Here is a 26,973-nt window from a genome sequence, read left to right as displayed (position 1 = left end):
GTCCATGTCACCGTCCCCCAGGACGCTCCACCTAGGGCAGGTGGAGGGTCCGCGGATCCTCACAGTTGCCCACGCAGCTCCTACCCTGACCTGGCTCCAGCTGCCAGCCTGGGGGTGGAGTTTTGGGGACCGAAGAGCCACAGCCGGGCCACGGGCTTTCGGGGCCCTCACCCTGGGCAGGTGGAGGGTCAGTGACTCCACAAAGCTGCCTGGGCTCCCCGAGTGGCTCTTACCCCTTGAACCCCCTAGTTCCAGCGCCCCTGCCCTGAGTGATTCATGAATGAGGGAACGTTAGGTGTTCCCCCACCTAACTTGTCTGCAGGGCCCGATCCAGTAAGCATGGAATACTTTCAACATCAGACTAGAAAGAGAGAGAACAAAAGCATGAAAATGACAATGTAGCCTGATGGTTAGAGCACTCACCTGACAGATGGGAGGTCCTGGATTGAGTCCCTCTGCTCCAATAACTTTTTAAAAATATATATCTATATCTATCTATCTATATCCCTACAGGAACCGTTTCAACAGGAGCCACTGAGGGAGCTGCACATCAGAATATCCTATAGCCTACTGTCTAGCACACTCACAGGAGAGGTGGCAGATCCCTGTTCAAATCTCTTCTCCCACTCAGGTGGAGGGGGCACTTGAACGGGGCATCTCCCACAACACGGGTGAGTACCCTCACCACTGGGTTAAAAGTTATTAGAGAGCTCCTCACCTTCCACCCCAGCTTCTTGCTAAAACAGCATAGGTACCTTCCACCAAGAGAAGGTTTTCATCTGAGAATCCCAAGCAGACGGAGGCACCTGCCTGCAGCCTGGACTTAAGCATCTATCTCTGAGAAAGAGGCAAGGCTTAGTACCTCCCAATGGCTAGCTTAGGCAAGGAGCCTCCTAGTGTACTGGGTTTTGTGAATCCCATTCTAGAGATGCCTATCTCTCCCCATTCACAGGGAGTCTAAGCACCAAACTCAGGCTTTCTGAATCCCAATAATTTTCTTGGCATCACCATTCCTACGTTTCTTTGTATATCTAGCCCTGACTTTACAAATACACATTAATGATGAAGTGTATTCAAAAAAATTCTATTGAGTGAATGTTTCCAAGTATAATTTTTCTAATTAGAGCATCGTTACCCACACGGAACATACCTTCATCTTCCCAGCAACTGTTTGTACTTCCCGCTTTTTCACTGTTTTCTGGTAATACTGAATGGTCTGTTGGCAAGTCCTCTTCTGGCACACTAGCATCACAATCTGCTGCATCTGTTACACTTTCTTCTTCCACAATATGCAATTTGTCTTCATCATCTGAATCTGAATTTGTTTCTACCACATTATTGTAATTGGTAACTGCATGGAGACAAAAAGCAAAAAATAAATCAACAAAAACACTCTTAGTTCAGACTATAACTATGATTTCTTTAGAGGCATCACTACAGCACATCCAACATGTTTAGTGAGATATTTAGTGTGGGTGATAAGCAGTTACTGTATATTCTTCTTTTAGAAGCTAGTATACACGAGTGGTGCATACAAGCCTACACCACACTATACAAGCTCCCAACAGAATTAAGGTTTTAAAACAAAACAAACAAACAAACAAACAAACAAACAAACAAACAAACAAACAAACAAACAAACAAAACAAGCCTAGTGGCAGCTTCACAAAGGAAATGTTACACATCATCTTCCCCTATCATTTGGTACCTGGAAAGAGTAAGAGTTTATGTTTGTTCAAACTGGAGGACATATTATAACAGTCTTGTGGAGAAAAGGCTGTACAGTGAACATAAGAACAGCCATACTGGGTCAGACCAAAGGTCCATCTAGCCCATATCCTGTCTTCCAACAGTGGCCAATGCTGGTGCCCCAGAGGGAATGAACAGAACAGGTAATCATTAAGTGATCCATCCCGTCGCCCATTCCCAGCTTCTAACAAACAGAGGCTAGGGACACCATCCCTGTCTATCCTGGCTAATAGCCATTGATGCACCTATCCTCCATGAATTTATCTAGTTCTTTTTTGAACCCTGTTATAGTCTTGGCCTTCACAACATCCTCTGGCAAAGAGCTCCACAGGTTGACAGTGTGTTGTATGAAAAAATACTTCCTTTTGTTTGTTTTAAATCTGCTGCCTATTAATTTCATTTGGCGACCCCTACTTCTTGTGTTATGAGAAAGAGTAAACAACACTTCCTTATTTACTTTCTCCACACCAGTCATGATTTTATAGACCTCTATCATATTCCCTTAGTCATCTCCTTTCCAAGCTGAAAAGTCCCAGTCTTATTAATCTGTCCTCATAGGACAGCCGTTCCATACCCCTAATCATTGTTGTTGCCCTTTTCTGAACTTTTTCCAATTCCAATGCATCTTTTTTGAGATGGGTTGACCACATCTGTATGCAGTATTCAAATGTGGGCATACCATGGATTTATATAGAGGCAATATGATATTTTCTATCTTATTATCTATCTCTTTCTTAACGATTCCCAACATTCTGTTTGCTTTTTGACTTCCGCTGCACATTGAGTGCATGTTTTCAGAGAATTATCCAAATGACTTCAAGATCTCTTTCTGAAGTTGTAACAGCTAATTTAGACCCCATCATTTTATATGTGTAGTTGGGATTATGTTTTCCAATGTGCATTACTTTGCATTTATCAACATTGAGGGCTCTATGTATTTCCATCACATGGAAGTAGATATCACTAAAATAGTCCTAAAGATGCAGAGGAGATGTTATAATTTTGAATTGTTATAATTATTCTATTCAAAAACATTATTTCTTTCTCTTACAAACTTTAGAAACAAATGTTACACATACTGAAATTTTAATATTTTTAAAGTATAAACTATTTACGCTTATATTTTTTGGTGTAAAGTTCTCTGCTATATACTCATGCTGCATATCAATAATCATTGGCAGATTTTCATGTATTGTTATGAAGTGTTTTGACATACCTTGAATGAGAAAGGGGATTTAAAAAAAGGCAAATATTTATCAATGAATAAGCCTACAAATGTTATTATACCGGCGATACTCCTCCAGAGGTTAAAAGAATCATATCTATGATGTAGTAATCTCACTACTTTAGGATACTTGCACACCTATGCTATTTGCACTGTTAACACTCCAGAAGGTAGATTAATTCTCTCATTTGAAATTTTGCCTACTAAAATAAATGGGAGGATAGATTCCTGCTCTTTTCAATTCCACTTTTTTTAAAAAGGTAAATATTCTAACCATTTAAAACAAGCATTTAAGCAAGGAAATAGTTTCACTGCAAATCAGCAAACCACTAGCTCATTTCCTTCCATTTCAGAAGAAAAATGTCCCATGTAAAATATGCACCAGCATGACAAAACAACGTTTTTGACTTTAAAATGATCACCACATATTTCATATATGCACAATATTTTCAAAAAATGTAATGTGCAACCACTGCATCCGATGAAGTGAGCTGTAGCTCACGAAAGCTTATGCTCAAATAAATTGGTTAGTCTCTAAGGTGTCACAAGTACTCCTTTTCTTTTTGCGAATACAGACTAACACAGCTGTTACTCTGAAACCACTCCTTCATGGTTTTAGGTTTTCTATGACAATCCACAAATCCACATTCTGGTGTATGTACAATGTGATAATGTTATCATATTAATACCTTGCTATTCTATTGTTACTAACAATTACATTTTATGCATATTAAGTTTTGAAAGATAGTACTAATAAAAGAAAAACAAAAGACTTACATTAAGTTGACAATAAAAACCAAACCAGAATTATTTAATTGTATCTTCCTGACATTTCTCTATCCTGATTTCAGTATGTAAAGAGGGTAATGGCAGTAGGAAGGAATTACATCAGATACTCCTGTTACAATAATTTCATATACTCAGTGGAGCCAAGTTGGATCCTTTTACAGTAATGATATTATTTGGCACATTTACACAAAAACACCACACAACTCTTTAAAGGACTCTCACCTGCAAATCTTTTAACTAGCATTAATTTAACTGCTTAAATATACAGAAAAATATCCCACTCATTCTAATAGTTCATTAGATGACTCTTCATTTGTTAAGAGCTTGAAATTTTGTAATAAATTCAGCTTTATCTAAAAATTGGATTGTCCACATCTTCATATTTGGCCCATTTGATCTGTTGAACCTGAATTACTTCGTCTTCAGTTGATCAGTGAATCTAATTATGCAATGTACAGTTGCTGTAAGTGTTGAGAAACACCGGTGTGAAGGAAAGCAATAAGCCAGGGTTCAAATGCCTTCCCTGACCTGAACAGCAGTGGGTGGGGATGGGAGGAGGTATTGTTTCATGATCTCTGTGTGTATATAAAGTCTGCTGCAGTTTCCACGGTATGCATCCGATGAAGTGAGCTGTAGCTCACGAAAGCTCATGCTCAAATAAATTTGTTAGTCTCTAAGGTGCCACAAGTACTCCTTTTCTTTTTGCGAATACAGACTAACACGGCTGTTACTCTGAAACATGGTTTTTGTAAAGTGAAATCATGCCTCACCAATCTACTAGAATTCTTTGAGGGGGTATGTGGACAGGGGGGATCCAGTGGATATAGTGTATTTAGATTTTCAGAAAGCTTTTGACCAGGTCCCTAACCAAAGGCTCTTAAGCAAAGTAAGCAGTCATGGGATAAGAGGGAAGGTTCTCCTGTAGATTGGTAACTGGTTAAAAGATAGGAAACAAAGGGTAGGAATAAATGATCAGTTTTCAGAATGGAGAGAGGTAAATAGTGGTGTCCCTCAGCGGTCTGTACTGGGCCCAGTCCTATTTAATATAGTCATAAATCATCTGAAAAAAGGGGTAAACAGTGAGGTAGCAAGATTTGCAGATGAAACAAAACTACTCCAGACAGTTAAGTCCCAGGCAGACTGCGAAGAGCTACAAAAGGATCTTTAAAAACTGGCTGACTGGGTAACAAAATGGCAGATGAAATTCAATGTTGATAAATGCAAAGTAATGCACATTGGAAAACATAATCCCAACTATACATATAAAATGATGGGATCTAAATGAGCTGTTACCACTCAAGAAAGATCTTGGAGACATTGTGGATAATTCTCTGAAAACATCCACTCAATGTGCAGCGGAAGTCAAAAAAGCAAATGTTGGGAATCATTAAGAAAGGGATAGATAATAAGACAGAAAATAGCGTATTGCCTCTATATAAATCCATGGTACGCCCACATTTGGAATACTGCACGCAGATGTGGTCACCCAATCTCAAAAAAGATATATTGGAATTGGAAAAGGTTCAGAAAAGGGCAACACAAATGATTAGGGGGTATGGAACGGCTGCCCTATAAGGAGAGATTAATAAGACTGGGACTTTTCAGCTTGGAAAAGAGACAACTCAGGGGGGATATGATTGAGGTCTATAGAATCATGGCTGGTGTGGAGAAAGTAAACAAGGAAGTGTTATTTACTCCTCTTAACACAAGAACTAGGGGCCACCGAATGAAATTAATAGGCAGCAGGTTTAAAACAAACAAAAGAAAGTATTTTTTCACACAACACACAGTCAACTTGTGGAGCTTCTTGCCAGAGGATGTTGTGAAGGCCAAGATTATAATAGGGTTCAAAAAAGAACTAGATAAATTCATGGAGGATAAGTCCATATACAGCTATTAGCCAGGATGGATAGGCATGGTGTCCCTAGCCTCTGTTTGCCAGAAGCTGGGAATGGGTGACAGGGGACGGCTCACTTACGATTATCTGTTCTGTTCATTCCCTCTGGGACACATGGCACTGACCACTGTCAGAAGACAGGATACTGGACTAGATGGACCTTTGGTCTGACCCAGTATGGCTGTTTTTATGTACTGTAGTCTGACCTCTATCTTTTTCTTGGTCACTTGTTCTACCCATGTTTTAGTCTTCTTTGCAAACATAGAACCAATAATGAGGTAAAAAAAGATACAAACATTTTACAAATATTTTTCTAATTTTACAAATTGAGACCCTGATCCTGCAATGAGGTCTTTACCCCCTTGGAGCTGAATTGAATTTAATGGTGTTCTGCACAGGTGCAGAGGTCTGGTCACATGGTGCCCAACTGAATTTAATCAAACTCCACACAGGTGTATTGGGGTTAGCCCTCATAGAGGTCACTGTGGGATCAGGAGCTAAAAATTCAATCATGATACATAAGAACATTTTTTCCAGAAAATAAAATAAAATAAAAACTCAGGTTGCTGGGGGGTTGTTTTGGTTTTGCTTAGTTATATAATCAGTATATTAACTAGAATCTTTAGAAAAATCAGGGTTAAAGTGGTGTTCAAATATGAAAATGAAAAACAAATGTCTGTAATATACAAGCCAGCTGGAGACATGCACATGTAAGTTTGTGTGTCTAACCTGCACAATAAAAAACTGTAAAAGAAAATGGTCTTGATTACCACTGTTTTTATATTTTAAATATAATGAACTCATAATTCTAGTTATTTTGAAAGCTTCTTATGTTTTCAGTACAATCATGGTTGGATTCAGCACAAACTTAAAATCTTCTCATCCCAACATTTGTGGAATGCTAAAATTAACAAAGATCCATTCTCAAAATCTAAACCAATGACTCTTTCAGGTAGATTTTCATTCCACAACTCTCAATGAACCAACATACTAAAATGTGTACGAAACTTTGCTCCAATATTTTAGTCTTCCTCTTGCTCTTCCCCATCCTGTGACCTTTGGAAGATTGCGGGCACAAGACAAAAGAATATGTTTGAAAAGTGCTCAGCACATTTTGGGTGACACAACAACTAACCAACAAATACATACCAAAAAGAACATTACCGTGACAAAATCAAGCCCTCAAAAATTAGGAAATGTGAGTATAAAGGTTGCCTGTGGAATCTTAATTTGGCCCCCTTGTGCACATGCATTATGATACAGTCTTTAGTTACATGATCACATACAACTTCTTTTTTCCACAGGAGCTCTGCCTCATCCAGGGCACAGGATGGATGGTGCTCAGGGAACAAATCAGGTTTGTGTAGTGAATTAAGTTGTCTGTAGCATCCCTGCCTCATTTGCTCAAGCTGGAATTGATAGCTGGATTGATAGCTATTCAATATTTCTTTTTATCCTCATCATTCAATCTGTGGTTTCAATGCCTTATTTAATACACATTATCCAAAACCTTGTCCTGAATTCAGAATTATATCTCCACATATGGTGCTCAACACCACAGCATCTGAGTGCTTCACAACCATCAATGAATTTGACTTCACAACATTCCTATGAAGTGAAGTGGTATATTATCTCCTTTTTACAGAAGGGGAAACTGAAGTGCAGAAAGAGTAAGTCCAAAACTCTCAAAAGTATCCACTAATTTTGAATTTCCAATCTGGGATGCCTTGGCCTTATTTTTTCCAGGGTACTTAGCATTTTGTATGTTGAAAGCACAATTTTCATTCACTCTAGTTGCACTAGTGCTCAGCACATCTTCAGATCAGTCCCCAGCGGTCTCAAGTTGGGCACCCCGACAATAAGGAATATACAGTGTCTAAGGCTGAGAAGTCTGATTTAAGCGACACAGGAAGAGGCAGAATAGAATCTAGTTCTTCACGGTGACATTCAACTGCCTTAATCCTGGGAGCATCCTCTCTTCCTGCAGTCCCCTGGCTCCTTTACTTCACACCTTCCAAGGTCTCCAGCAAATGAATCAGGCGTCTTACTAACAACAATCACATTCACCTCCAACCCTGATTCATCCCATCCTGTGGAAAAACACAGTATGTGACCATGTAATTAAAGGCATTATCATTCTGCATACTCAGAAGATGACCAAATTAAGATTGCCTGGGTAAACTTAATACTGGCATTTCCTAATTTTTGAGCGCTGGACTTTGAAATTTTAACATTCTTTCAACAGAATTTTTTTAGAATTTTTTATAAAAAAATGTAATTTCCTAGATTTTTAGGAAACCAAACTCATAAAAACAAATCCCATCATATGGAACCAAACTGACCACCACATGGGTCACGAGCAGGGTCTTTAGATGTTCAGCACAGACATATACCACTTGAACTGGTGGTAGTATTAGAAGACACTGCAGGGGGAAGAGAGACATTTTGCCCGTGGGTTTCACAGCTACTTGCAGACAGCAGAAGAATGTTGTGAACTCAGGAATCCATGCTATTCCAGGTTCTGGAAGGGAGCATTCATTAGTGTTTACAAACCTTTCCAACTCATTCTACCCCAGTCTGCTAGCATGTCTCCCACAGCCTGTCTCCTTGTGTTCCTTGCGTTCCTGTATAGTGAGAGGCAAAACCACCCCAGTGGATCTCTTGCTCTTTCGCAAAAGATGAAAAAAGGAAGCAGCCCTTTGAACTCTGGGGGCAGATCCTGACTTGAGAATTTGGTCAGCTATGTTGCTGGGAACATGTGGCAAGGATTTTACCTTGAACCAAGTCTAGTTTGTTACATTTTAGTTACTGGAAAGCATTTTCTTTTTTTTTCTTTCTCTCATAACCATTTCTGACTTTAATGCCTTATACATGTACTCATTTAAAATCTCTCTCTTTGTAGTTAAACAAACTGTTTTATTCTTTAATTAAAACTAATCCAGTGTTGTGTTTAAACTGAATTGTTTGGTAACTCCAATTAAAGTAGAAAACTGTTGCATATTGAGCCTATACAGGGGCAATGGACCCCTATGATGGGGTGTCCACCTCACACTAGCCAGTAAGGGGTTAATATAGCCTTAGGGAGGTTGCACGAAAAGCAGCCAATAGGAGAGGGGCTGTGAAGAGCAGCCAATCAGGGCCCAGCAGGTCCATAAAGAAAGACCCGCAGGGCAGAGTGGGGTGAATAGCTGCCTGGATCTTGAGGAGGGAGGACTATGTCTGGAGTAGGCTGCAACCCAGTAGCACCTTGGCCAGAACACTGCAGGTGGGAACCTGGGGAGAAGAGAAGGCACTCCGGATGGGCTGCTGAGACTGAGGAAGGTATTGTGGCTGCAGGGATGTGGCCCAGGGAAATGCAGTGATAGTAGAGGCAAAGGAACACAGTAAGCAACTGCGGTTCAGAGGGCTGTGACCCAAAATAGTGGGTGGGCCTCGGTCCCCCCCACTGCCACCAGGAAGTGGCAGAACAATTTACTGCAGGCGCCATTGGGAAAGTGGTAGGACAATTTACTGCAGTCATCACTGAGGAAGTGGCTGGACTACTGAGAAGTTAAACTTCCCCCAGAAGGGGGAGAACGCTTACAGTGACACAACGGGAGGACTGAGCCACAAAGACAACAACTGCTGTTCCTGACACTGTGAGAGGGGTTACAGGCAGACTGCTGAGAAGGAGTGACGGGGTGCAGACCACAAACCGGGGCATCAACCTAATCCCCAGAACAACCAAGAGGAGGCACCAGTCTGGTGGTGAGTGACGCACTCTGTGACATCCTCTAATATCTGAAGTATCCAGGAGAGGAAAATCTGGGACTGAGTGTGTTGGGGTCACCCGGAAAAGAGAAACCAAGGCTGGTGGAAACCAGTGTCAACTGGAGGGTTGCTGGCAGGCTGCTGCTATACACAGACACTCAGGGTGTGACCTACATGCTGTTTGTGAGCAATCAAGGTTCCAGTAAGGCCACTGCATCGGCGAATGACCCACTGGCCAAGTGCTGTAGGGGAGACTCGTACTAAAGTCCAGTGGCATATAGGCTGGGTACCAGTGGTGAGCCTTGAGTTGCATGTAGCGTTCCCCTTTGGACTCAGAAGAGGAGCCCTCCTCTTGGTGACCACGATGGAGCAGAACCCAATTCTGCCACCACGCAGTGCTGGAGTTTGAGGATGGGTGGAAGACCAGAGATGGTTGGGACACTGAGATCAGGGTTGGCTTGCTTCTAGAGAATGCTGGGGGGGGGGGCGGTCTGGTGCTGGGAAGGAGCCCAACTCCCCTTGTTCTTTCCTGCTTCTGGACACAGGAACTGGAAGGTGTTCTGTGAGACTGGGAAAGAGAGTAGGTCCCTCACCACTTGGAAACCCCCTGTGATCAACACAAGTCAGACTGCTGGTTCCATGGTGGCTTCCAGGTGTGGGCGGAGGGTCCTGCACCAGACTCAATACTCTAAGCAGAGTCGACAATGCTATCACGGGCCCAGGAGTGGAAAAGTGGCCCATGTCTCTCTGCTCTGCCTTTCCCCTGCTTGTCTTTCTTCTGCACCAGCAAGCACCCTTTGTCAGTGCACTGCTTTTTGTGCTTCTTCCTCAGCACCAGGGATGGTGAATGGTGCCGGGAAGAATTCATTGCTGGAGGAGCACTTCACACCGACGCTGAAGTGCTCAACACCAAATTGGAGTGACTCAGCTCTGAGGGTGGCTTCCATAAGGATAGCTTTCAGCCTAATGTCTTTCTTTTTTAGTATGGGGTCTGAAGTCCTGACAGATCTGGCACTTGTCCTTCATGTGAGTTTCCCCCAAGCACTTCACGCAGCTGTAGTGTGGGTCACTCACGGGACGAGAACATGCCTGGCCCCTGGGGTGAAGGAATCCATGAACGACAGGAACTATCTATTACATTATGTACAGTAATACTAATTACAAAAACTATATACACTAAAGTATGACAACTAAGAACAAAGAGTTAGAAGGGTGTGTGTGGGAGGGGCAAAGCATGCATGAACACCTGTGCATTGCTGAAGCCAGTTCCCTTGACTCACAGCCTCTCCTCCTGGGCTCCCATGATTGTGGGGGATGGGATGAGACAGGACGGCTTAATGGGGGACCCCAGCTGCTTCTGTGGTAACCTGAGCACAGGAGCTGCAGTCACCCTGGCACCAGCTGCTGCAGCAATGTGGCTGCTCTGGTGCCTCCCAGTGCTACTGTGGCCACCTTCCTGCTGGGACTGGGGCTGCTGCTGCTGCCGCCACCAAGGGGAAGCCACATTTTGGGTTCCTGCTTCCCTTCATCATTCCCATAACTCCTTCTCTTCCCCATCCCATCCCCCTTCATCTCCCTCTTCCCACTGCCTCTGCCCCTTCCCCCCAGTCCTTTTTCTTTCTCCTTCCCTATCCCCCCTTCCCCACTGTCTCTTCCCCCCACCCACGTGCCTCACCCTTGGGCACTCACCATTGTACAGGAAATAGGCAGGCATTAGGACCCAGGAGGTGATGGCCTGTTGCTGAGGTAGCAATCCAGAGCAGCAGCTCCATCCTGCTCCCCAGCTCAGCCCAGCCCAGCCGCAGGCTATTGTGCTTGGCCTGCTAGAGGAGAGCTAGCTGTGCAGGGCAGCTCGGCGCTTGCAGAAATTGGGGGCGGAGGGAGTGGCACTCCGTTTTTTGGGAAGGCAATGCCCCCCTCCCCTCCAATCCCACCTAACTACGCCTATACCAGAAACAACTGGGAAGAAAACCTTGCTGAAGCAAGAAGGGTTGTACTAGTAACCGTCATGCCAGTAAGAAGGAACTGAGAGGGTGCGTGACTGGCAGCACCCCTTATACCAGTGCATGAGCGCGTGGCTCCAGATGGCGCTAAAGCTGGCTCGACAGATTCTGCTGAGGGAAAAATCTCTGGCAATGGTGCATGTGGCGAGCACATATCTAACGTGGAATGGATATGAACAAGCACTTGAAGAAGAAATAGTTTTCTCAGCCCCAGGGGAAATAGCTTTTTTTATAGAAGAAAAAGCTGCAATTAACATGAGTTATGTTTTAAACACTTGATATGTGAGTTTTTACCCTCCAGTAATCTCTTCTGTACCTCACTTTTTGAGGTTCTATCAATTTGCCTCACATCTGTTTTCCAGCCAGTCCCAGACTGATGATTTTTCCTGTCGTATTTTAGGTTTTCTTCACTTGCAATAGTAACCAGTGGCCACATGCTAATATACTTCTAAATCTTACTTCTCAGAGTTATTTTGTTGCTGTTTTTTGTTAAGCATACAGGTTCATGTACATATTATTATCAATATTCCCATATTTGCAGAGAAAAACAGTAAAAGCCAGTATGATACAGCTGAAACAAGAAGCAAGAGAGTTCTGCATGATTGTTCTGATTTTCTTCAGTTAACATCAGGTTACTATAATGTGGGCTGAATTAATGCATATTAATAATCAAATGCCACAGTCTTCATGGAATATAAATATGTTTTTACTTTATATGCTATACAATTCCAGCATACACTGAATTTTCAAGAATACATGAACTCATTTTTATTTAAGGTTGACCCTTAATTCATTAGGGTCTGTATAAGGTTCTCAATAAATACATTACACTAAAAATAGTGTGTGGGGGGTAGCGGGGGAAAACACACCAGGTCATGAGTATGAATCGGATACAAAATATCAGAGAATAAAAGATAATTGGAAGATTTTTACTGTGATGAATGGAATTCATTCTACACCACATATATCAAAACATTTGTTAATGACGATGGTGATGAAGAAATGTGTTCAGTTCAGTCCCAAACCTTTGAATTCTCATTGTTTACACAGGAACAAAGTTACATATTTTAAGACTTTAATTTAAGGGAGCTTGTCTGTTCCATTTGACACTGAAATTCATATGTAAGATGAAAGAGTAGTGATAAGGCAGAATCTGAGAAAGAATCAACTTAGGTGTAACTTAACTAGAAAGGACCAGATTTTAGAAACAACATTTGTTCACATAAATGAGCTGACATGCATTTCAAGCAGCCTTGAATTTAATTCTGTTAGCCTTTTGTAAATGAAAATGAAGTATAGCAGGTATGTAACAGACATGTCTGATTTCAGGTTAATAATGACATGGATAGGAGAAGAAATTCTGTCAAACTCTTTCAAATAGAGATATTCTACTTGTCAGAAGGCTGCATATATGAAGAACTAGTTGAATGCTAGTGGGGCAGAGAGGTAGTGTTAGGCCAATAAAAAAAATCTCTATTCGGTGGGGGAAGCAAATCATCTCATCTTGGTATCTCAGAGCTTACCAGGAAGAAATAATAAAGGCTGTGATTGTGTTACATTTCATGGAACCCTCCCCTCCATGGTTAGGATCTGCATTAAGGAAAGGGTAGCCAAAATAACGGAAGTTCCCATGACTAGTGGAACCCCTGGGTAGCATTCCCCCAGTGGAGTCATTCTTCTAGGACAAAGGGTACATTTGGGAGTTTAAGCCAGCTTGGAGCAGCAGGGTTTTGGCATGGCTGGCCTTGCCCTTCTTTTGATCAAGGGGATTAATGTGATTCAAATGAGGGTCCTAAGACCCATTCTGCAGGAAATCAAATGCTATTCCATCCCAAGAAAATGTTGCGGGGAAATCTCCATGAACTTCTTCTCAGAGATATGCCTCTCTGTTAGCCTCCTCCATTGTATTTTACTGTGGGAGGGTGCAATCCTGTCCAAAATGGAGAAATATTCTCCACAGATTGCAATGGCTTCGATCAACTCATGAAGAGAGAGAGCATTCTGAAGGGGAAGAGAATAAGTTGTTTTCAAATACTTTGTGAGTTATTTTCAGTGCTTCACATAGAGGTAGAAATCTCAATAGTTCCTAAGATAAGTCAGAGAGATTGAAGACAGCAAACATACAATGCTACCTATACATGTTAAAGTAGTATATATGGTATTTCAGTTAACTTCATAATACGCTTATTTAAATGGTATATATTTAAGTATTTGCAACTGATTATAACAGAATTTATTTATTAAAAACAGTTACCTACGTACTGTACATTGGGTCAGTCTGACTGTGATTCACTTTCTCCTCGGAAAAGGAAATAAGTAGAACACAGCAATGCTAATAAAGGCAAAATGGTTAAGCTAGTTTTTCTCCACTGATAAACCTTATTAATGGGACATTATTTCAGACACAAAATAATTGTGAGGAGTACAAACATGTTCTCTGTAAAAGGGGAAAAGGTGACAGGAAAAGAATTTGCACTTGAAGTATGAGTAAGGCATTTAGCTTAAAATATTGTTAGAACAATTTGTAACATTAGTGACACTTTTAAAATATGGGACATGCATGAGAAATAAAAATGTATTTTTAAAACTTTTTTCTCAAAGTATTTAACTTTTTTCTGTTTCCCCCAAAACAGGTGGCCCATCTTCGTAGTTGCAAACCCATGTAAACAGGACCAAATAGTGGGGCAAGATGCCAGGAAGTAGAAGATGGCAGCTCCAAAGATGATGATCAGCACAGTCAGAGATAATCTGTCATCTGCTGTCCCACCCTCTTCCAGGAGAGGAATCCAGACCTTGAAGAGGTCAGGGAGCTGCTAGAGAAAGGAGGATTGCTGCTGGAGAGCATCCCTATAGCTAGAACTCTCTGTTGGTTTATTGGGAAAGAGAGGGAGACAGAACTGGAAGCTGCTGAGTAGGGAAGCCACTAAGCAGGAGCCACTGAACAGGGGCTAAGTGGGAACAGAAAAGCCAAGGAGCCAGAAGAGAATGTGGGGAAAGGAAGCTGAATAAGGTCAGAAAGGGAAAGAGCTCAGCAGGGTAGCCTGAGAGAAAGGTCTGGCTGCTGGGGGAGGGCGGAAGAGAGTTGGATCAATCTTAACCATGTTGTGGATGAAGGGAGCAAGATAGCACATTTGATAAATCACTCTAAGTAGTTATCACTGGGGATCTTCCAATCTTCCCCCCAAACGTATTAAATTTTTTCATTAGTATGAAATTTTGGCTGGTAAAATCCCGTTGAAATAAAGTTATAGATTTGCTGGTAATTATTGGTTACAAACAAAAACTTTATACCACTGCTGGTATTTAATCCCAAACTGACAACTTTCCTTGGATAGCAGCTGTGTTGGTGAGAAGTATGGGTTATCAGAACTCAACTAATAACGGCTGAAAAGTATTCCCAGAAAGTGTCTTTATTTAATTATAGGTAGGATTGCCGACTTTCTAATTGCACAAAACCAAACAACCTTGCTCCACCCTGCACCCCGCCCATTCCCTGCAGCCCTGCCCTGCCCCTTCTCTGAGGTCCCACCTCTGCTCACTCCATCCCCCCTCTCTCCGTCGCTCGCTCTCCCCCACCCTCACTCACTATCACCAGACTGGGGCAAGAGGTTGGAGTATGGGAGGGGGCTCTGGGCTGGGAAAGGGGATTGGGGTGCAGGAGGGGTGAGGTCTCTGGCTGGAGGCTCTGCGTTGGGGCCGGGCTGAGGGTTTGGAGTACAGGAGGGAGAGCAGACCCTGGAAGGGAGTTAGGGTACTGGAGGGAGTGCGGGCTCTGGGAGGGAGTTAGGTTGTGGGAGGGGTTTCTGACCTGGGGCTGGGGATTGGGGTGCAGGAAGAATTTTGGAGTGTAGGGTCTGGGAGGGAGTTGGGTGCGGGAGGGAGTTCACTGCCCAGCTGGAGCCCGCATACAGCTTACCTCAGGCAGCGCCCAGAAGTGGCCGGCTTGTCTGGCTTCTAAGCGGAGGGTCCATTGGGCTCTGGGCTCTGCCTGCGCCTACCGGTGCCACCCACACAGCTCCCATTGGCTGTGGTTCCGGCCAATGGCAGCTGTACAGCCAGCGCTTGGGGTAGGAGCAGCGCACGGAGCCCCCATGCCTAGGAACCAGACATGCCAGCTGCTTCTGGGAGCTGAACGGAGCCAGGGAGCCTGCCAAAGCCCTGTTGAATCACTGACCGGACTTTTAGTAGTCCAGTCAGCAGTGCTGACTTGAGCCATCAGGGTCCCTTTTTGACCAGATGTTCAGGTAGAAAACTGGACACCTGGCAACCCTAATTATAAAGTATGTCAAAAAATCTAACATAGGAGTAGACATGTAAAATAATATTTATTAGTAAACATCTTTTTATAAGTCAAAATAAATGACACTTTAGTTATTTTTTGGGGGGGTGGGGGCGAGGGGGAAGAGCAAAAAATAGGAATAACCTTACAAGGTAATGCATAGCACTTCTTATTACAGGTTAAATATTTCATGACTTAGGAAACCCTAAGGTGCAAAAGCAAAGATCAACTTTGTTTTACCAGCTAATTTTAGACCAATTAGGTAACCATTGACCTGTAACAGGAAGCAACTAGTTTTGGCCACTGCAGGTAAGTAATCACTATACTCCGGAAACCAACAGCCATAAAAGGTACTGTAAGAATATATCATCTGGAACACTTGTGAAGCCTGTCGATTTACAAACTCTAGGCCACACAGGCATACAGTAAAAAAAGTTAATGAAACCCTTCCAAGGCTCTGCAGTATTGCACAGTGCTGAGAAACATATGTGAGCATTCTTAGTCTTGGCTTTAGTCCAGAACTCTTTCACTGACTTATTAAGTTGTAATATTAACATGCATATTATTTAAATACCACTTTAAAACTGTAAATGGAGCAATGTTTCTTTTAAAAGAAAACATTACAATTTAAAACTATCTGTAACTGTGGACTACTAAATAAAAAAGAATTGAAACTATAGTAAAAGCAGGGATGACTTTCAGTGAGAAGTGACATTTGAGCTCCAACATTTTCTCTCAGGCTGTTTGCCATCCCAAACAATGTAGGAAAACTCACCCCACTAGCTAGTCAATCAAATTCTAATGTGTCTGCTCAGCATCATCACTAGTGCAGCGAGAGGACAGTGGCATTTAGTCAGAAATAGCACAGATAGGCAAGTGAGGTCAAAAGTGCAATGAGAAGGCCTGGAAAAAATGAAGGGGATCCTGAACAAATAGAAAACAAGGACCAAGAGTATGTGTCAAGAACCCTTCTTAGGGTGCTCAGTTCTAGCACAGGGAACAGTAATCTATTTTTAAAATGGCATACACACACTTTTTATTTTATTACATTCCAATTAAGTTGAAAAACTAAATTTCCAAAGTGTTTCATAAGACACCTAGAGAGGTTTTCAAAAATTCTGTAGATTGTAGAAGACCATATACTTCTCTGGGGTCCCCTTCTCCATACCACATTATATTTAGATCTTTTCATCCAGGAGGATTCCAGAACAGTTTAACTGACTATTTAAGGCTCTATCACACAGCACTACAATGTAACTCTCTCTAGAGTGGAATGTGACATTCATTTTAGGCCAGGTAAACAATACCACAGTTTTGAGGCGGCAGAATGAAAAATAATATCTCTAAAACTACTGAGAGAATGTAACTGCCATAATATAAATATGACCAGGAAACAGGGGTTAGTATCAGTATTCTTATAAAAATACAATTTACCTTTTGAGAGCACAATATAAATGTGTTCAATTTTATACTGTATCTAATCTAAAAGGTAGCACCTACAGCAGCTCATTGCTCAGAATACTTTCCAGATCATTGGGTCAATAATAATTTTTGCACTATCTTGGACTTTCCATCCAAGTACTAAATCCTGTGTGACTAATGAGATTACAGTCGAAGGTGGTAGTATGATGGTTACTTATTCTATTACCTTAAAAAGACAATATAAAAAGACAAACTTTCAAAAAGAAACTAACAAGAATTATAAATCTTTTTCCATAACTCACTTATGTCATTAGTAACATTACTACTAAACTATTATTTTAATATATCACTCATTAGTAACATACAGATATTAAAATATGGAACCAGATGAGTTTGTGAATAATATATCATCCTCCTTCACTTCTGGGGTAATAGTTCAAAAATGCATGAAGAGATTTTAAATAAGCTCAATCACTGGGAGCAAAAACACCTTGGTGAAGAAAAGTGCATCTATTTATCAGTTTTCTGTTGGCAGAGAGTCACAAGATACATATGGAATATGCACTAGAAGTTCTCCAGTGCCTCTCAAATCAATCTCCACCCAGAATCACTTCAATTGTCTTCCACACCAGAAGTTGTTCCAATAAAAGATATTACCTCATCACCTTGTCTCTTTTAATTATCTTAACATTTTATGCTACTGCCGATTATAATACCTAGAGACATACAGAGAACTGTTTATTTCCACTAAAGAAAGACAAGACTAAGCAGGGAGCTTTAATTACTGCTCACCTTTAGAAGGGGTACACAGGGTCAAAGACGTTATTAACAGCAGGAGACCAGAGGGAAACTGAAGAAGTTACCTGTGCTTTACAACTGTGTGGATAAATAGCTGACAATAATACAAGCTTATTAATGCTTATAATCATGCTTATGAGCATTGTAACAAAAATACTGAACTTGCTTAAAGATAAAATAAATAAAAATACATTTTTAAAAAATAAAATAAAATCACAGCTTCCTGTGTCCAAACAGTTTTTGAATCTCGCTTTTGAACAACAATTAGGAAGAGAATTGAACATTGCCATTTTGGGATTGAATTATTAAAGAGTCATTAAAAATCCCTATCTTTCAAAACAAAAATATCAGAAGCACTCATAAAAAGCACTATTTTTGTCAGAGAGACAGACTTTTGACTATTTGACTAAGCACGTCTGAAGGATTTCCATGTGGGAAGAACAATGTTTTGAAAGGTTTCAGAGGAGCAGCCTTGTTAGTCTGTATCTGCAAAAAGAAAAGGAGTACTTGTGGCACCTTAGAGACTAACAAATTTATTTGAGCATAAACTTTCGTGAGCTACAGCTAACTTCATCGGATGCATGCAGTGGAAAATACAGTGGGGAGATTTATATACACATAGAACATGAAACAATGGGTGTTACCATACACACTGTAAGGAGAGTGATCAGGTAAGGTGAGCTATTACCAGCAGGAGAGCGGGGGTGGGGGAGGGGGGGACCTTTTGTAGTGATAATCAAGGTGGACCATTTCCAGTAGTTGACAAGAACGTCTGAGGAACAGTGGGGGGACATTCTGCAAGCCAAACAACTAATTTGTTGACTCTTATCTTAATACATGGTACAATGATTAGGTACGTAGTGTGTGATTTGTTAGTCTTACGCAGAGGTAAAAAATAAGGACCCCCCAACACATTGGTAACCACTTAAAAAAAAAAGCCAAATACGTACCCATGCTATGCACTTGTCAAAATGCAAATCCCACCTTAGAAAAATGAGGTAGAACTGAGCAGCATAAATGTTCTAACACTGGTTTAGTAAACAAGAAGCTGTCAACTTCCAATAACCTATTATTCACACCTCTTTAATCACTGCCAGAGAGTCGATTATAAATAGCCTCATACATCTTTAAATAAGGTCATTCCAAAATGAAACAACAAAGAGGGTAGTAAATATTCCAGTACATAAGCAATTCAAATTCTACAGGATAAAAGAACTGCATTTCTCAAATGTTCAGTTAAAAGAAAGACAACAAATTCTTTTATTGACTGGTGCAAACAATTGCAAGTATGTACTGTATGTCAGATCAATAAAACAGTCAAATTATGCTACCGTTTTTAGACAGAGCCCTTAAAAGAATTCATACTGTTTATACCTCACTCCAAAGACAATATTTACAAATATTAAATAATACAAAATTAATTAAATGTATAAGCACTACCTGAGTAAGTCCATTAGGCAAAGTTCTTGTATGAGGGTATTCAGAAAAAATGCTCCTCTACATTTATTCAGAAGCAGCAGACAGTTAATTTAAGTAAACTCCTGCTTCATATTAAACCCTCTTTTCTACTTCTATTATTATATTGGGTTTTTTAACCATTCTAGAAATTGAGAGAGATGAGAAGAGAGAATGAATACAAACAGGAACGTATAAAAATCTCTTTCCTTTCACAGAGTTCAAAAATAGTTGATCAAAAGGATATGCCAAAGTAGTCAATATGTAGTAAAAACCAAAGCCAAACAACAAAAACTGGGACGAGAGTAGAAGAGCAGGAATAAACATATCTGTGCTAGATTTTTGTAATAGATAAAATTAAATCCAGATGTAAAGTTGGTATAATTTAACTAAGAAAAGTTAGGGACAGAGAAAAAGAAAGGAAAGAGAGAGAGAGAAGAGCAAGAAAAATTAAGCAAAAATTTTGCATCTGAGTGACACCATCTTGAAGCTTACCAAAATGTTATATAACAACTGCAACAGATTTCAGGCAGGTTTCCTCCTATTAGATTATTATTTCTATTTTTGATTTGTAGAGTACTATTACCATTGTAGCCAAGCACTTATTTATAAAGTATTAAAATAATGAAAGTGAAACTGAGTATATGCATTTTGTTTTGGGCCCTGCAATATACTACTCTTTTCAATATCAAGGGGAAATCAGCCAGAAAAAGTGGGTCCCTTGAATAAGAAAACCCTACTATCATTTCCAGCTTCTGACCCTAAGAACAGGTAGCAAGAGCCTCTCAGAAGTCTATCAACCACCACAGTGGGAAGAGTGATCTTTCAGGTCATTAAGAGCTTTATAATTTTCTGCACTTTCAACTGCACCCAGAAGTAAACAAAAATCAGTGCAAAGATTTGTTCACAATTTTTGTGTGTACATACCATCTTACTCTACTCAGAACAGCAGTTGTATTCCACACCAGGTATAGCCTCCAGGTGGATTTCAAGAGTACCCCAAAATAGAGTGCACTATAATAGTTTACCCAGGGAAGTGATAACATTGTGGATGACCATTGCAAGGTCCTCATAAAAAAGAAGAATTGGCATAACTGGAATGGGTTACCTAAGGAGGTGGTGGAATCTCCATCCTTAGAGGTTTTTAAGGCCCAGCTTGACAAAGTCCTGGCTGGGATGATTTATTTGGGGTTGGGTCCTGCTTTGAACAGTGGGTTGGACTACATGACCTCCTGAGGTCTCTTCCAACTCTAATCTTCTATGATAAAATTCTTGCCAGTCACGAACAACAGACTTTACTGGCTACGACAGTTTCCTGAAAACCCAGAAGCTCTAATCAGATCTGTTAGGACCCCAAAACTGACAGCCATTTTGGCAAAATGTTAGGCATATGTCCTTAACAGGTGGTGCTGACTACCAAAATATTTCCCCTCATCAATAAGCATCATAGGAACACTAGTGATTGTCTAGTCCAGGACTTTCTCATAATGGTCACCACCAGCCACTTAGGAGGAAGAAACCCTGTAGTAATCAGTTATGGGATAAGCTCACCCAGGGAAAGTTTCTTCCTAATCTTTAGTAATTACAGGTTGCCAGATGTCTCAAAACTTGAAGATTTATATCCCTTTCAAAGCTCTTTTAACAAAATATTTAATGTTATAGCACTGGATATTCTTATCATCCACATAAATGTACATTTTAAAAAATTCTGCTTAGCTGTTGGTTTCAGTATCGCCTCATACCAGTGAGCTCCACAGTCTAATTGTGTATGCACAAAAGAGTATTTTATCAGTTTAAAATTTGCCACTTCAATTTCAATTTCATTGATTGTACCCTTGTTCTTGTATTATGTGAAACGACATTTCCACTATCTCTTTTCTCTATACCGTTCATTACTTTGTCCCCTCTTATTCATCTCTCTTCATATGACAGTTTTTCTATGCCACTAATCATTCTTGTTGCCAGTCTATAAACTCCCTTTATTTCTGCTATATGCTTTTTGAGATGGACTGAGCAGAACTGAACATTTTTCCAGATGAAAAGATGTACAACTGATTTATATAATGGCATTATACTATTTTCCATATTATTCTCCATTCTATTTCTTATCCATTCTAACATTTTGTTGTTTGTTCTAAAATGTACTACTTCACACTGAATGGAGTTCTTCCTTGAATGGCACAATGAAGGTGAGGTTCTTTTCCCTGAGTTGATACAGTAAATTTTAGAATTCAGTAAAGTTGTAGGAGTAGTTCAAATTATTCCCTCCAACATGCAGCAGCTTCAGTATTGTTCATATCGAGTCTCAACTAGTTTGCTTTCAGCCAGATCATATAGTTGGTGAGACATAAAACTAGGACCCATTTTCATCAAACCCAAGTTATAGAGCTGTGTATCTCTGGCATATTGAGAACAGTACAGCACATTGAAGAGGAAAGGTGATAAGATGGAACCCTACACAATTTTATAGAGGATAAAGGATCCTGACGCAGGGAAGAAAGGTAAGCAGCAGGATACGGACCCTGGACTTCAGGAAAGCAGACTTCGACTCCCTCAGGGAACGGATGGCCAGGATCCCCTGGGGGACTAACTTGAAGGGGAAAGGAGTCCAGGAGAGCTGGCTGTATTTCAAGGAATCCCTGTTGAGGTTACAGGGACAAACCATCCCAATGAGTCGAAAGAATAGTAAATATGGCAGGCGACCAGCTTGGCTTAATGGTGAAATCCTAGCGGATCTTAAACATAAAAAAGAAGCCTACAAGAAGTGGAAGGCTGGACATATGACCAGGGAAGAGTATAAAAATATTGCTCAGGCATGTAGGAATGATATCAGGAGGGCCAAATCGCACCTGGAGCTGCAGCTAGCGAGAGATGTTAAGAGTAACAAGAAGGGTTTCTTCAGGTATGTTGGCAACAAGAAGAAAGCCAAGGAAAGTGTGGGCCCCTTACTGAATGAGGGAGGCAACCTAGTGACAGAGGATGTGGAAAAAGCTAATGTACTCAATGCTTTTTTTGCCTCTGTTTTCACTAACAAGGTCAGCTCCCAGACTGCTGCGCTGGACATCACAACATGGGGAATAGATGGCCAGCCCTTTGTGGAGATAGAGGTGGTTAGGGACTATTTAGAAAAGCTGGACGTGCACAAGTCCATGGGGCCAGACGAGTTGCATCCGAGAGTGCTGAAGGAATTGGCGGCTGTGATTGCAGAGCCATTGGCCATTATCTTTGAAAACTCGTGGCGAACCGGGGAAGTCCCGGATGACTGGAAAAAGGCTAATGTAGTGCCAATCTTTAAAAAAGGGAAGAAGGAGGATCCTGGCAACTACAGGCCAGTCAGCCTCACCTCAGTCCCTGGAAAAATCATGGAGCAGGTCCTCAAAGAATCAATCCTGAAGCACTTGCATGAGAGGAAAGTGATCAGGAACAGCCAGCATGGATTCACCAAGGGAAGGTCATGCCTGACTAATCTAATCGCCTTTTATGATGAGATTACTGGTTCTGTGGATGAAGGGAAAGCAGTGGATGTATTGTTTCTTGACTTTAGCAAAGCTTTTGACACGGTCTCCCACAGTATTCTTGTCAGCAAGTTAAGGAAGTATGGGCTGGATGAATGCACTATAAGGTGGGTAGAAAGCTGGCTAGATTGTCGGGCTCAACGGGTAGTGATCAATGGCTCCATGTCTAGTTGGCAGCCAGTATCAAGTGGAGTGCCCCAAGGGTCGGTCCTGGGGCCGGTTTTGTTCAATATCTTCATAAATGATCTGGAGGATGGTGTGGATTGCACTCTCAGCAAATTTGCGGATGATACTAAACTGGGAGGAGTGGTAGATACGCTGGAGGGGAGGGATAGGATACAGAAGGACCTAGACAAATTGGAGGATTGGGCCAAAAGAAATCTGATGAGGTTCAATAAGGATAAGTGCAGGGTCCTGCACTTAGGACGGAAGAACCCAATGCACAGCTACAGACTAGGGACCGAATGGCTGGGCAGCAGTTCTGCGGAAAAGGACCTAGGGGTGACAGTGGACGAGAAGCTGGATATGAGTCAGCAGTGTGCCCTTGTTGCCAAGAAGGCCAATGGCATTTTGGGATGTATAAGTAGGAGCATAGCGAGCAGATCGAGGGACGTGATCGTCCCCCTCTATTCGACATTGGTGAGGCCCCACACTACAAGAAGGATGTGGATAAATTGGAGAGAGTCCAGCGAAGGGCAACAAAAATGATTAGGGGTCTGGAACACATGAGTTATGAGGAGAGGCTGAGGGAGCTGGGATTGTTTAGTCTGCAGAAGAGAAGAATGAGGGGGGGTTTGATAGCTGCTTTCAACTACCTGAAAGGGGGTTCCAAAGAGGATGGCTCTAGACTGTTCTCAATGGTAGCAGATGACAGAACGAGGAGTAATGGTCTCAAGTTGCAGTGGGGGAGGTTTAGATTGGATATTAGGAAAAACTTTTTCACTAAGAGGGTGGTGAAACACTGGAATGCGTTACCTAGGGAGGTGGTAGAATCTCCTTCCTTAGAGGTTTTTAAGGTCAGGCTTGACAAAGCCCTGGCTGGGATGATTTAACTGGGAATTGGTCCTGCTTCGAGCAGGGGGTTGGACTAGATGACCTTCTGGGGTCCCTTCCAACCCTGATATTCTATGATTCTAAGTTAGCCTGCACTGCTTTCTGGAATGTCTCCAGTGGAAGGTTTGAATGGTGAAGGGTTATACCAACTAAGCTGGGAGGATCCCATAAGAAAATCAACAGCATCCTCTGGCTATCTGGTATTAAAAGTAGCCAATAGGTTAAAAAAATGAGCACCAGAATTTTGGAGAGGTGATATCAATCAGTGATTAGGTGCTCAGATTTTCTGATGTTGGCTGACATAGAAGTAGATAGCTACAAATAGATAATTATTGGTGTCTCAAGTCCATATCCAAATCTAAGCAGAGTGGCAGAGGTCAAAGAAATATATGGAATCAAATGTGGCTGGGGCTGGTTCATCTCCATTTTTTCAAATGATCTCCTTCACAAGGAGACAGGATAATTGGCAAGGTTATTAGCATTCAAAGATGTTTTTCTAAGTGAGTGACTAAAATGTCAGGCAGTTTGCCCTTCCAAAAGAAAACATTCATAATTCTCATCAATAGTGTGCTCTGGTGTCTCTCTAATAGCTTTAGTAAGCAATGAAGGGTATTAACACATTCCATGGGTTGTTAGGTACAACTTTTCAAGAAAACTTAAAATTTCAGTGTATGAAACTGGCTGAAATGCCCTCCTCCTTACACACACCCAGTACTGACTGTGTTTAGGTCCCTTCCTGGTGAGACAATTCTCACAAAATTGGTCCTAATCTATGTTTTGTCATCAGTCAAAATAGCTATAATAAATACTGGAGTACTTTTGGACAAAAGCTATCCTGCTTCTTGCTGTGTTCTTCGAGAAAATGTTGCTCACTACTACCTCATGTTATACAAAAGCAAAAGCACAGCAGTAATTTTAAGGATGAATAGAAGACCTGTCCCCACTAAGTTTCAGCCTTGAGAGAGGTGATAGTACTGTACTCCACAGCTTCAGATCCCTGAATGTTGACTCAGAGCCTTGGAAAGTGTCAGATAGGGAGATTCAAGATGGAAGATGATGTACAGGGAGACATTTTGGAATGGAGGGATAGAGAACTTCATAATGAGACAGGAAGATATTTGAGGAAGGGCAATAAATGGAGGGAGGAACAAGTGAATTCTTGTTAGAGGACGGGGTAAACTGAGGACAGCAGTAAGAGGAGATCCTTGTGGGGGCAGATGATGGGGAAGTCCGTGGGAAAGAGAATTCTAGGCAATGGTGATCTTTCATGGGGGGGGGGGGAGAAAAGCAGAGGGAGCTTAAGTTAGAGGCGGAAACCAGTTGAAGGGGGCAAAGAGGCTTTGGGAAATAGGAAAGGAGGGGGAGGGTAGAGGATTTGTAGAGGTCAGGGAAAAATCAGATGCCAAGGGAAAGTGGCTTGGGGACTATTAGTATTAGAAAGAAATGGAGGCTACCAGGAGAAGATGCAACATGATGTAGGGTAGAAGCCGGGCAGAGTGTGATAGGGGGGCTACAGTTGATGCCAGGATAGAAGGAGGCGGCAGAAGGATACTAGGGGATGGACCATTTGGGGGTTGGAAGAAAGGAGGAAAAGATCAACACCAGGAAGAGGAATGGTGATATTAGAAAGGGCAGGAAGGAAGAGAGGGCAGCAGGGGGAAGGGACAGGGGATCCTGGAAGTTAGGAAGAAATGAGGAAGGGATGCTTGAGGAAATGGATCGCAGAAAAGTGAAGGCTACCAGGAAGAAAGGGCATTGAGAAGAAATGCACAGGGGGAAAAGAATTGCATAGTGGGGAGTTTCAAGGAGGAGGGGAGCTTTCAGGTAATATCAAGGGGATTATGGAGGAAAGAGGCGATAGCTGAGGCCAAGGAAAGAGAAATTAAGAGAGGAAAAGCTAGACATTATTAGAATCTAGAGTGCTTTTGGAAAAGGTGTTTCTAGATTAAAAGAGATTAGAGTTTGTAGGAGTGTGACTAGGGTTGCCACCTGTCTAGGTTTTACCTGGACAGTCTGTTTTCTGGCTTCTATGTCTGGATGGTAAATAAAAAGAATCCAACTACGCAGTATTTCTTTTTAATGGGGGGTCAGTCAACTTAATGTTAATTTGAATGTTTGTACTGCATAGTTCTGATGGATTGCTGCTGAACTCGACTGAATATGAATAATTTTACCAGGTATCCCATATTCAGCATAGGGAAATATGGTCACCCTACCTAAATAGCACCCAAACCAAACGTTTGGTTACCGTGAGGCAGGGAGAGGTGCTGAATCATTAATCTGTGCCAGCCCCTGCTCAGCTGGGGACGCCTCCCACCTGCAGACAGGCTCCTTGAGATGATCCAGCGTGCGACAGGGAGAGGGGTAAGAGGAGTGAGTGACAGGGCCGGGCCTTAGAGAAAGAGGCTGAACAGGGGCAGGGCCCTAGGGGGAAGAGGGAAGGCAGAGGGGCGAGGCCTCGAGGGGGTCTGGTTACCAGCAGTTAGAAAGTTGGCAACCCTAAGTGTGATGGACAGCAGGAAGTAGAAGTAGGCTGAAGAGCTCTGAGGGAGAAGTAGAGAATGGAAGCAGGTTTTATGGGAGATGAGACTGGGATATAAGGATACAGATCTCTGGCAGAAGCAGCTAACAGATTTGCAATGACTCCTGCTCAGTTTCTCTCAGCTGTGTTCCATCACCACTACTAACAGAAGGAATAAATAGTACAAAACCAAACCCCTTATTTGTCACTGCAGCCAGTGGATATGACTGACTGCTTAAAAAGAACAGAACTGTTAAACACTAAGGCGCCATTTTAAATGTACACTTTTCAGAGTAGAGTTACACTTTAAACTGTCCAGAAACTAATACACAGATAGTACAGATTACTGAATTGAGATACGAACACTAGAACTGTCATTACCTGTGATAACTCAGAATAACATCCACAAATCCAGTCTAGTTAGGATTAAGACTGCTATTCAGAAGAGGGTTTCCAACTGTTATGGTACCTTTAATAAGCAACTGTTTTAGGAAGCGTACAAGTAGAATTCTTAGTG

The 26,973-nt window shown here is 41.7% G+C and overlaps 1 protein-coding gene across 2 annotated transcripts in view; it reads right to left on the bottom strand.

The window, feature by feature from the left end:
• Positions 1-26,973, bottom strand: part of ZEB1 (zinc finger E-box binding homeobox 1) — a 209,457-nt gene that overhangs the window by 53,349 nt on the left and 129,135 nt on the right. For both annotated transcript variants that reach the window (XM_073334398.1, XM_073334399.1), the window contains exon 2: positions 1,151-1,351. In XM_073334398.1, the coding sequence (XP_073190499.1) occupies positions 1,151-1,351 (201 nt within the window). The remainder of the gene's footprint in view (positions 1-1,150; positions 1,352-26,973) is intronic.

Source organism: Lepidochelys kempii, chromosome 2, assembly GCF_965140265.1.
Source record: "Lepidochelys kempii isolate rLepKem1 chromosome 2, rLepKem1.hap2, whole genome shotgun sequence".
Classification (NCBI taxonomy): Eukaryota; Metazoa; Chordata; order Testudines; family Cheloniidae; genus Lepidochelys; species Lepidochelys kempii.
The sequence above is the reverse complement of the archived record's forward strand: the minus strand, read 5'-3'. Positions and strand labels throughout refer to the sequence as shown.